At 37.7% G+C, this 12928-nt stretch overlaps 1 protein-coding gene across 4 annotated transcripts in view; it reads right to left on the reverse strand.

Moving 5' to 3' along the window:
* VPS41 (VPS41 subunit of HOPS complex) overlaps positions 1-12928 on the reverse strand; it is a 169802-nt gene that overhangs the window by 140537 nt on the left and 16337 nt on the right. For all 4 annotated transcript variants that reach the window (XM_050937689.1, XM_050937690.1, XM_050937688.1 and 1 more), the window contains exon 3: positions 481-588. In XM_050937689.1, the coding sequence (XP_050793646.1) occupies positions 481-588 (108 nt within the window). The remainder of the gene's footprint in view (positions 1-480; positions 589-12928) is intronic.

A 12928-nucleotide genomic window follows, 5' to 3' on the forward strand; every position in this document is an offset into this window, starting at 1 on the left:
AATAAATATATTTTAACTTTCCTGTTTTATTAACAAAATCTCAGTTGTCTTCTACAGATGAATACCTGCTCCCACAAAATCACTCCCTGGCAGGACTGAGTTTGTTTGAAATGATTCAAAAGATGCTGAATTCTTTACCTGATAAAGTATGGTTGGGACTGCATCTCGATCCTAGGCCACGATAAGTTTATAATTAGAACTAAATCTCACAGTAGCTCATACAAATATTCCACCTTACAAAATATGGAATTCTTACCTCTTACCCCAAGAGGGGAGGGAGAGAGGGAGAGAAACAGTGTCCAACAAGAGGTTACTATTAAGTCAGCTCAGCTTGTACTGTACTTAGCTGAGACGATCTTCAGATTTGTCAGTTCCTTAACCAAAATCTAACTTTTTTGATAAAGATAACAGACAGACAGATACTTTAAAAACAAGCAAACAGTTAGTTCATATCCACACTCAGAAAAAATAAAAAGGTACCTTTTCATGCACGGTCATGCAACTGGCTGCATCCTTTTGGAGAATTTCAGTCACTCCATTAGAAAGCCTTTCATACTTCAGCTTGGGTTCTTCTTCACTCTCATCTTCCTATGTTATTAAGAGTTTGGGGCAGGGGGAGGGGGAAAAGAGGGGGTTTTAAAGTTTAATTTAAATACCAAATACTCAGATTCCCCAAATACTATCACACAGCAACAGCCATAGATGGTTCTCTATGATCTCTCAACAAAACAGCCACTATACTTCACATTCCAATTACTGGTACCAGAGTTCTGGGTGCAACTAAATACAATACTGTAAATAAGTAAATTGATACAGTTCAACTGTAAGAGGCACTTAGTTGATTTGTAACAAGCAGGAAAAATGTACATGGGTACTTTGTTAAATAATGTTACTCATTCCCAATTAAGAAAAAAATAAAGTATGGATATGGCAAAGTTGGTGATAACAAAAAAAAAGAAAAAAGTATGCAGCTGTAGCCACTTTTAGCTCCGAGTTGAAGCATGCACATTACAAGAAACTTGAAGACCTTTACAAGATGCTGCACCTCGGTAGGAAGGACAGACACAAAATGCTGTGAATAAAAATAAAAATATCTACTAGGAATGTGTTACCTGTATCAAACATGTCAATGGGTTTTATGTTCAAACAAACAAAAAGTAGAAATGTTGCTGCAAAACTGTTTGAGAAAAAGATCTGGACACAATAACCTTCATATGGATAAACTGTGATCTAGCACATTTGTAGGACCTCAAACCTACCCTATTGTTACCCTTTAAACAAACTATGTAGTCATCCAATCACCATTCTGGACTGAGGAAAGGCACATAAAAGTAACAAAGTGAATGGTTAGATATGAGAGAGACAGAGAGAGAGGGAGGAAGAAAGAAAGAAAGCAAGCTAGCCGATCAAACCAAAACAGTCAGTCATTCTAGTTGTGTACCTTCTATAAATGAATGCTCAAGGTCCAATACAGAGTTTAGGTGTTTATAACAAAATGCCCTACTGCTGTTTTTAATATATATATTTATTTCAAATGGATACATTTTATATTTAATAGCTTCATTTGATACTATATATTCCAAAGCATCTTACTATGAAGTAGTACATCTACAATCACATCCCCCTATTCTCACTTAGAATGAGAACACCACTATCAAAAGTACATATTTAGTGTATACACACCGGATATAGTATTCTTTTTCACTTTCTGCCCTCAAACTGACGTGTATCATTGCTGTGCACTGTTAAAACAGCTCCAGTGTTCCACCCCACTGATGGGTGAAACGATTCTAACACTGACTTCAAAAAGGGGCGTAGGAGATTCAATTAATATTCATAAAGCATACAGAGAGCCTCAGACAAAAGGTGCTATAGATGTGCTATTTTTTTCATGTCTAATTAGTATAAACACTATATAACTCCCAATGGAGAAACAAAGAAAACCAACAGTATTACATTTAAGCCTTTCACACCAGTCTTTTGCTATATTAAAAGCCAATATGATTACTTAATATACTTAACTACTAAGACTGTTTAAACTATTATCTCCAATGTTATCATGATATATGTTCCTTTCCAGAAAACACAATTAAATATGAAACCATGATAGAAATTCAATATTTCATACCATCAACTTACTGTATACATGCTAGAATAAAAGGTTCTTTTAAAATTTGTTGGAGAGAGTTTTAGGGCTGCATACAAAAGGAATTAATATAGGTATGTCAAGAACCATGACATAGTTGTCTGAAGTGAAATGTCAAAATGTCCAGCAAGAAATAATTTTATTCAGTAAATCCAACATTGAACAAAGTTGTTACCAGTCAGAATGACAATGTCAAATTAGAGTGCTGTATATAAAAGTCAGCTAAGTTACCTGTGCTTCCAAATCCTACACAGATGAAAATTGTAATTAATACATTACTGTTTTTCTTACATCATTACAAAAGACTACACTTGCAATGCATCAGTGATCTGTGCATCCTGATATAAATATGTGAAGTACAAATTCAAATCTAGGCAAATAGTCTTTGTAATAAAAAAAATGTTGCTGAAGTCTGGACATCATATGTTCAACCAATGTGAAAAAAGTTAATTCTAGTCTCTCGAATATTTTGCATACAAGCATTCACCCACGGGCCGTTAGAGAGGGTTACTGTAAATAAGTTTTGCCTGTCTTATTTATGAGTGGAAACTAAATTTTTCCTGCACATGCATATAAAATGAATATATACACTTTCAAAACTCAGCGTACTGAAGCATTCTCCCAGGCTTCAAGAAAATGTATACAAAATGAAAACTTCAAATTTTAGCCACAATGATGTACCCACTCCATGCTTTTCTTACAGGTATCTTTTATGTAAAGTAAAAGTCAGGCAAAAGGCGAATTTAAGAAATTTTTGCCTCACTGTAAAAAAAGGAAATGAAAAATGATTTGTGAAAAAAATATAAGTTTACTATCACATTCTAAATGAGAGAGAAAATGTCAAACATATTTAATGTACTTGAGCTTAACATCTTAGAAATATTTTCTTATCAGGAAAAGCTTTTATGCAGCCTGAACTTCTAAGGTAAACACAAGCCAGCATTAATAAAAGGCAAATCAATAATTTTTGTTAAATTTTAATAATCCTGCAAACCTACAAATAAAACCATCAGCAGCCCGAGTTGAGATGACAGTTAGCTGCGTTTCTATGACAACCTGGTGGAATAGTACAAGTCCTAACTCGCAGCAAAGCTAAGATACGAACAGAGTGACATTTACCCCATACAAGAAAACTCAGCTTTCCAAAAAAAAAAAAAAAAAAAAATCAATTTCTCAACTAACATGGATTTTTACTAAGTGTATGGCACTTTTAATTAAAAGACAAGTCCTTTAAACCATCCTAGGACTCAAACATTTGCAAATAAATTTTATATTACTGTTACTTGTACTGTAGCTTGACATGTTTTTCACATTTTTGTTACCCAGAGAACTAATGTTTTATAACACTTACAAGGTTTTGAATTTTTTGTCAAATATATTTGTTCAGTATTATTCAAACAGCACTTGAAAATATCCAAAGTTAGAAGGTTTAAAAAAAAAAAAGTGCTACACAGAAGAAAATTTTTGAAGCTCTCTGCAAATGAGACATTTAAATCTTGGTTGAAGTAAAACAAAAAACACTGGAACAGCCACGCTACAGTTTAACTAATTACCAATTTGTAAACCACAGGCAACACCATTTTAAAAATTATTTTCCACTGGCTCTTCTGCTGTTCCATTTCCCTTAGATTTTCTAATTCCGAGAATGAAAACACCCAGTATATGCTGTAAAGATCTTTTCCATTTACCTTTGTATATTTTCTACTGAAAGCCATACACAAAACTAACACAATGAATAAGATCAAAAGAACTTCTGTTTACAGCTGTATCCTTTGTTAATATGGAGCCCCTTACGTGAAATGGGAAGATGCTCCTCTCTCCATTCTTCAAATCTATCTGTATATAGTAATCTACCAACTCTTCAAGAGTCAAACAATATAAAACTACAGAGAGCTAAAAAGGTGGCAGTACGTCTTAAGAAGGCCAGTTTAGTTAGAGGAAGACACTACTCGGATTTCTCAATACTAGGTTCATAACCTAACTCTCTTGAGATATTCTAAATCAGTCTTTCCCAGCTTTGCCTACAGGAAGGACTGCAGTAGAACCCAATATACAGTGAAAACTGACATAAGGACCTTACAAAGATGGTCTCAAGAGAGAATCCGTGGGCAGTTTCTTGAGTTACTACATTAGTGTATATTCATTCCTGCAGCAAAGGGTTTGCCCACAGGATAGTCTGTCACATGGACTATATGCTCTACTGGTTATGGATGCTCTAATTGTGTTATGGACACTGACAATGAAGTGCCATCCTTCTTGCATAATTTGTCATTATGAGTTTCAAAGCCTACCTAGCATGTTGCAAATAAAGCCTTTCATGGAAATAAACTTAATCAACATCCTTTGTCTTTGGTGCATAACTTCTAATGGATCCAGTGGCCCTTACAATTCTAGGCCCTGATCCAGCAATGCATTTGAACACATGCATAACTAAGCACACAGCTCACTGAAGTGACTACCATGTGACAATGCAAATGCTCAAAGTTACTTACTGAAAAGCTTTGCTGCAAAACACTGTTTTTAGCAGGGCACCCCAGACCAGGAAAAAGTAATTTCTCACCACCAACTCTCGCCAGACTATCTTTCAGATAACTTCTGATTTCACAACATGTGAATGAGCAACTTCAGTAAAATGCCATGTTTCAAGCTAGATAGGAGTCAACCAAAAGATGATTTCACACAGAACATTTGATTAATTAATGCTTAAAGAATATGAAGGAAGAGTTAGGCACTGCAATCCTATTAAAACCAAAAAGAAGACATCTGTAGACAAGTTTTGGACTTTTAAAATAGCGATCACTGTACCACAGAGAAAAGAAATTTGAGCTAGCTGGGTGTTTTATTGACAGGATTTGTACTATACTTCTGGCAATACTAGTTTAGGAGCTGCACCAAGATTCTAGAGTGAAGCCAATGGAGAATTACCACCTTCAATTATTCTCCCCACTTGTTCTCAGTCTAGCATAAATGTTCAGAGATCTTCTTATGGTTATGCAGAGTGCATAAAACATACCCTTTGTGAGCTGGCTCACAGTAGTTTCACTTGTCGCAAGAATTCTTCAACAGGTAAAGAAAAATTACAAGACTTCTGTACTTTTACACAGTATCCAGGGAGAATTACTTGCCTTCCTCTCTATATGGAAGTACAAAGTTAATCTAAACACATCTAGCAGAATTCAGTTATCTAGGCAATCCATTACTTTTTGGTCAGCTCAAGGTCCCATATCAGGCATATTAATTTGAGTGGTCACCAACATATAAATAATTTCTGTATGCTCACTTCTAGGAAAATTATGCATTAGTTAAGTTTGCATGTGTCTTTGAAAAAAATTCCCACAGCTGATGTGGAAGGAGTAGGGTCCTATAATCACATGTACCACTTCTAAGAGCAACAGTCACAGGAATTCGGATATCAGCTCTGCCAACAGTATTAAGAGCACAGCGTTAGCCTAGGCGGGATAGGCCTCCAAAACAGTGTTTTATCCCGAAAATTTAAAGGATTCCCAGCCACCACAAAACGTGGCAGCAAACTCAGAGCTGGACAACGGATTGTACACACATCACCACTACATATGAGTATCTATCAGATTTGAAAATGCTGGAGTACATGTCTTGACCATGTACACAGAGGGCGTCAGTACCAGAATTGAAATGAATCTATTGCTCTCAGTCCACGAGACCATGCTGTATCTCAGCCTATTGTGCATATACGCCTTATGGCCAAAGGTCACATTGGCCAGTCAGCACAGGACATGGCTCAGCCACAGTCGTGACACACCCACATGTAGTGGTGATAAGACTCTAATGTGAACTGTGGGTGCTCAGCAACACTGACATTTGGCAATGCAAGAATCCATAAAGAGCTATTTTCCACGTGCCTCACTATGATGCACGTTAGACTGGCTCTCACACCCAAGAACAGAGGAGGTAGTTGCAATGTGCAGCGGCAGTCAAAAAAAACAAACAAAATGTTGGGAATCATTAAGAAAGGGATAAATAAGACAGAAGATATCGTATTGCCTCTATACAAATCCATGGCAGGCCCACACAATGAATACTGCATGCAGATGTGGTCACCCCATCTCAAAAAAGATATATTGGAATTGGAAAACCTTCAGAAAAGGGCAACAAAAATGATTAGGGCTATGGAATGGCTTCAGGATGAGGAGAGATTAATAAAACTGGGACTTTTCATCTTAGAAAAGAGACAATTAAGGGGGAATCTGATTGAGGTCTATAAAATCATGACTGGTCTGGAGAAAGTAAATAAGGAAGTGTTATTTACTCCTTCTTAAAACATAAGAACTAGGGGTCATCAAATGAAATTAATAGGCAGCAGGTTTAAAACAAATAAAAGCAAGTATTTCTCTGGGGTGAAAGAAATATTAAATTCTTACCGCTACTGGGGCCAGCTCCAGCCTTGGGAATGGGTAGGGCCTCGGGCAGAAGGGGCGGAGCTGACCCTTGCCACCAATTTAAAAGATTCCAAGGCTCTGGCCGCCACACTAGCAGCCGGGAGCCCCAGGCCTTTTTAAATCACTGGCCCTGGAGCAACTGCCCCTTTTGCCCTCCTCTGTCTGCAGCCGGAGAGACAGCAAAAGGGGCAATGATGTTAAAGCACTGCAGGAGCACTTTAATGACGTTGCCCCTTTTGCCTCTGCCAACAGCAGCCCTGATGGTAGGGTCCCTACCAGCAGGGCCACGAACAGGTGGGGGGAGGAGGGAAGGGGCAGCAACGTGTTGCCGTGGCAGTGCTTTAACCTGGGCTGCGTACGGGACAGTACCAGCTTCTTACCGGTACATCATATCGGCCCACTTTCACCCCTGGTATTTCTTCACACAGTGCAAGGTCAACCTGTGGAACTCTTTGCCAGAGGAAGTTGTGAAGGCCAAGACTATAACAAGATTCAAAAAGAACTAGATAAGTTCATGGAAGATAGCTATCAATGGACCTATTAGCCAGGATGGGCAGGGATGGCGTCCCTAGCCTCTGTTTGCCAGAAGCTGGGAGTAAGCAAAAGGGAATGAATGGATCACTTGATGATTACCTGTTCATTGCCTCTGGGGCACTTGCCATTGGCCACTGTTGGAAGACAAGGTACTGGGCTAGATGGACCTTTGGCCTGCCCCACTATGGCCATGCTTATGATAGCATTTTTACTTCTCTAGGTAAGGAATCAGATGATGTGGGTGAGGATATTGCACCTGTTCCCACTATAATAATTGGCAGTTTGGCTACTGAATTCAAAAATTTAACAAAATTGACCAGAGGTGAGGATGCCACACACAGTTGTATAGTGATGTGGCATCGATATACAAAGATTAATGTTTGTATAGGGATATGGAAATTAATCGCTAGGTATAAAGCATTTTGTTGCACTAACTTTGCAATCATAGACAACCACCTCAAAAACAGCACTAGGATGTGCAACATGATTTTGAGGTTCTCTGCAACTCAGGGTGCATGGACACTTAATGCTGAAGATCTGAGATCCAGCTGGACAAGATGTATGCTCGCGAGCTAAATCACTACGTATCACTCTCTTATCGTCTGTTCTGTGTTAGGATAAAGCTTCAAGACTTTTTGTTCTTGTCCAAAAGACTGAGGGGCTTTCTCTGCTTATGAAGGGTGAAGCTGTGTTATCAGGATTAAGATAATGATTTGTCAATTTTTCTCAATGCACTCAGAGAAATATTACTATGATATACATAAATACAAGAATTTTGGACAGGAAAAATAGACATTTAGTGGCCTTTCATGTTCAGAACCCTAATTTGCTGGACAGCCAAGCAACAAATTGGACTAAGCTTTAAAGTAAGCTATTCTATTGCTCATCCAGTTGAAGCTAAAATGTTGAGAGGTAGTGGGGGACCAGCCTGCAGATGTATCAGTGTTACTCCCATATGTAAGACTATGCAAAACCCATTCACGCTGGTAAACTTATTTCCAAGAAAGAAATAATTCCTTCTGGTCAGAGGTGGGGGAAGAGAGATGAAAATCAAACTGTTGTGACTGGAAAATTTTAAAAAGCAGGGAAGGAATGACTGGACAAGTTAACAGATTAACAACAGAATACAGAGACTTTTATCTGAATCATCAGTTCAAATTCAGATCAGGCTGATACTGGCAAAAAGTTATTACCATCTGATGGCTATTGGGAGGCTTACCAAAATGAATTTGTAGCATCAGGCCAGTTCCTAGCTGACAGACGACCATGTTAAAGAAGAACTCCACCGCAGCTAACAACCTGGATGGTAATTTCAGCAAAGATACAAAGGAATGAGTGCCCCTGAAGATTAAGCCATCTTCTTAACACCAGAAGGGATTCTTTGGGCAAGAGCTGAGAACCACTGGCAAGATAGTGTGAAGAAATGTACTCTACTTCCCCAGTTATACCTACTCCACAGGCAAAGAAAGGACAACTTTCTCTCTTTCTCCAGGGCTGACGACATAGCACCTTTTTCATTGTGGACTAAGCTAGTTAAAAATGAAATTGAAATAAATATTAAAAACCCTTGCAAGCTTCTAACCTGTAGAAGAATATGTTTTTATTAATATGGCTACAATACACTGCGTTTCTGAGTAAGGAAATGAAGTGAATCACCTCCTGTGCAACCCCAGTATGGTTCTTCATAAGCCAAATCACCAAAAATATGCTGAATTTTGGCAAATACGGATCAGGCTATGAGGAAAATTGGTGAGAGGAATCTTTTCTTCTTTCTTTTCTTCTGATGGATTTTCTGCTGAGGATTGATTTAATCCATTGGCTTCTTTGGGGAAAATGTAGGTATACTAAAGCAAGGAATTACAATGATATATGGCTGCCCATGAATGAATATTAAGATGGTTGCATTCCAAGGATGAAATATATAGACGAAAGGAAAAGCACACAGCATTTTATTTCTTTTCAGGACTGCCATGGTATAAAGAAAGTCTCACAATATGTGTGGAACACCAATTCTAGATTCACCCCTACAAGTCTAGACATAAGCCAAGCTGTGAAGTAGAAGTACAGAAGACATACTGCAGATGAACAATCCTCATAAGTAACATGTAAAAAAAATATAGTCCACAAAAGTATTTGGTTTCACTTCAGCTGTCTATTTGTTTTTTCTCACTTGAAGTTTTGTGTACCCCAAACCACTGGGAATTATAAAACCACTTCAACCGCATACAATAATCCTAGTCACTCTAATTACATAAGAGCAACATAAAATGGCTTGTTGTATTTTTGATATCCCAGACAAGTTCCAATAGGGAAGGAAAAGGCTAAGACAATTCAAATCTGAATGAAACTACGCCTTTCCACTTGTATTTCCATTTGCTGAGTAAGGAATTTCAACAGAACCATTTGTTTCCCTTATGAACACTACTTGGGCACTAACTGTTGCCATCTTGTGATCTACTGCATATGAATACCCTACCGTGCAATTTTGGGAACAGTCATTTTTGAAGTTTCTTTTAACAACTCGCTGAAATGTGAAACAGGTTAGGAAATTATTGAAAAAGAAAATTCAGTGTTGCTCCATCCACATCAATGAATTAGTGTTTTGGGAAGGCCACATCTGCACACACTGTTGACACAGTAGCTTTTCAATTGCATTTAATTTATGTAACATGCAAGGCAGTATTTTCATCTTTTATATATTCCAAAACACACACACAGACAGGAGAACTGGAACTTCTGTTTAATATTAATAGCTCATTAACTGAAGTATCTAATTTTCACACAAGAACAGCAGATATTAGAAGAATATAGTAGTAAAACCAGTAACCCATTTTTCTTGGAAGTCAATCCTATAATGCTGCATATTATAATCTTAGTCACTGCAAACTTGTTTTTAAAATTAATGTATGGAAACATTCCATTTAAACGTCAATACATTATTTACAATGCTCATCCCAGTGATTCAAACTGATAAATTATTTGCATGATACATTTTCTCAGTAACAGAGGAGTTGGTTTTTTTTATTGCACACCTTCCCTTTCTCCGCACCCTATTTAAAAGGCTGGTTTCACTGTAGGTATGCAGGAAGAAGTGAGCTCTCTCTGGCTAGTGAGCATATGTGTATGTGTGTGTGTGTATATATATATATATATATATATATATAATGAGAGAGAGAATATATAAAACTTTTTAAGCAGTTCACATACAGTACTTTTTACTTGTAGATCTCAAAGAACTATGGGAAGAAAAAAGGAAGACTAAGGCTGTCTACACTGTCACTTTCAGCGCTAAAACTTTTGTTGTTTGGGGGTGTGAAAAAAACACACCCCTGAGCGACAAAAGTTTAAAAGTGCTGAAAGCACCAGTATAGACAGTGCTTTATCGCCAGGAGAGCTCTCTCTTGGCCATAAAGCATGTCTACACTGCCCACGCTGTAACTTGGGTAGTGCAGGCATACCCTAAAATAGTCCCCTTTTACAGATGGGGCAGGAGAGGCATGGAAAGGTGAAGTGACTTGCCAAAGGGGACACAGCAAATTGTCAGATAAAAGGAACTGAAATACAAGAAATGGCAAAGATGAAATCAAGGGGCTGACGTAGTATCTGAATCTACTTTTAATTCATTTTGTGTCAAGTTGATGGTGCTGCTTTAATGACAACAGTAGTGGAAGAGCCCATCTGTGCTTGATGCCCTGTGCTAAGGGAATATTTTAGTGGGGAATGTAGCAGGGCTAGGAAATCTCTCTCTCTCTCTCTTGTTTTTTAAAAAAAAAAAAAACAGTCGCTGCGTTTACTTGAAACATTTGTAATCAGGTCTGGATCAGTTCAGAGCAATTTAGAAGACTAAGGAGTTCAGTATAGAGGTACATCAGCAGTCCTCAGCTGTCCATTTTCTGAGTTTAGTGGGAAGACATGTAAATATTAGCAGGCATGCACAGGATGTAGTCAAAGGTTTATAACACTATTGCAACAACAAATCCATTAAAAATAAAATCAGAAGAGAGTCTGAAAACACTTTAAAAAAAATAAACATAGCCAAACTTCAAGAGGCCAACGAACAGGAAGCTTCTAATCTCAGACACTGAAGTACTTATATGATCTTCATCATAGCAGCATCTGAGCATTTCATAATGATCACTGGATTTTTTTCTAATCCTTACAACACCCCTATGAGACTGGAAATTATTATTCTCATTTTACAGAGGGGAACTGAGACGGAATGTAGTTGAAGTGCCTGCCCAAGGTCACAGAGAAAGTCTGTGGTTAAGACAGGAATTGAAGGTCTCGAGCCCTAGTATGGTGCTCCAAATCATTCTTCCCACTCTATAAGGTGCATATCATCAAGTTAACTGATAATCTATACTGATGGAAAAATATATGTAAGTTGGTGGATAAGCATAATTATTTTGCGCACCAGACATTCACTGAAGGGAGAAGTAACATCCACATTCGCTCATAAGATTTCACAACGATGCCATAGATTGCCTCATGACTATGTCATATTATGCAGATACTACGAGGAAGTTCAGCTATCAAGCCTTGTTACTGGTTAGCTATAGTGATACAATGCAAAACAGCATTGAGGTCCAGAGTGATAAACATCAGGGTACTGAATATAAACAAAGTTCAAGTAGGTGCATTGCACAAAAGAAAGCTTTTGAAATTTCCAAAAACAGGTGTAAAAAGACTCTCTACTTAGAAGAGAAGATCCAAAAAAGATCTATGTGTGGGTTCTGCAATATAAGCTAGCAGCAGAACTACTGCAGTATTACAGTCTCTTTTTCTTTTTAAAAAAGCAACCCCCGAATGGTACATTACATCACTCAGTGCAACAGCATTTGCTAATAGAGAACTAAACTGCAAAGCCAAGGCACATCCTAGCTGAGTATTATGCTCAACTCAAAAAGTCAAGGAAAATGTATATTTACCTCTCAACTTAATACTCTGTACCACAGATCTGTTAAGAAGAATTGATATAAAGCTAACAAACATGTGAGAAGATTTACACCAATTAGGTACCAAAATCTAATCAAGATTTGGTTGGGAAAAAACAAGCTCAGTTGTAAAAGTAACCACTTACAGCTATAGGTACACTGCAGGAAGGAAGAGTAATATTAAAACGGAGAAATCTTGCTTCATGCTGTACATAATTTATTCAGACTTTCTTCTCCACAGTTTATGATCAAAAGTCAGTCTACTTTTTTTTTTTCTTTTTTTCTTTTTTTTTTTTAAGGCCTCATCAAATGTGACAGCCCTCCACGTGCTATAAAATAACACCAAATACACCAACAAAGTAGCATCATATGTAGAACTTCTCTGTGAAACAAACCTGTTCAATCTAAAATGTAGCACACTTGATTGTTTTATGGGTTGGGAAAAATGAAGTATATGTACATCATATGTGCCATTTTAAAAAATGACAGAAGTTTAAAAAAAAAGTTAGTTCTTCATGATTGCGGTGAAAATACTTTGCAGCTAAAGTAGTTTTTTCTCTCGAGAATTTTAGATATATTGTTTGCTCACCATATCATGGAAGAATAAATAGTAGACTGTCTACATTATAAGTAAAAGCTCATAATACCCCATATCATATGTAAGGATATGAAATAAGAGTAAATTGTAGTGTAGTTACAAAGAAAAGACGGTTACTCACCTTTGTAACTGTTGTTCTTCGAGATGTGTTGCTCACATCCATTCCAGTTAGGTGTGCGCGCCGCGCGTGCACGTTCGTCGGAAACTTTTTACCCTAGCAACTCCAGTGGGCCGGCAGGTCGCCCCCTGGAGTGGCGCCGCCATGGCGCCCAATATATATCCCTGCCGGCCCACCCGCTCC

The sequence above is a fragment of the Gopherus flavomarginatus genome, chromosome 2, assembly GCF_025201925.1.
Source record: "Gopherus flavomarginatus isolate rGopFla2 chromosome 2, rGopFla2.mat.asm, whole genome shotgun sequence".
Taxonomy (NCBI): domain Eukaryota; kingdom Metazoa; phylum Chordata; order Testudines; family Testudinidae; genus Gopherus; species Gopherus flavomarginatus.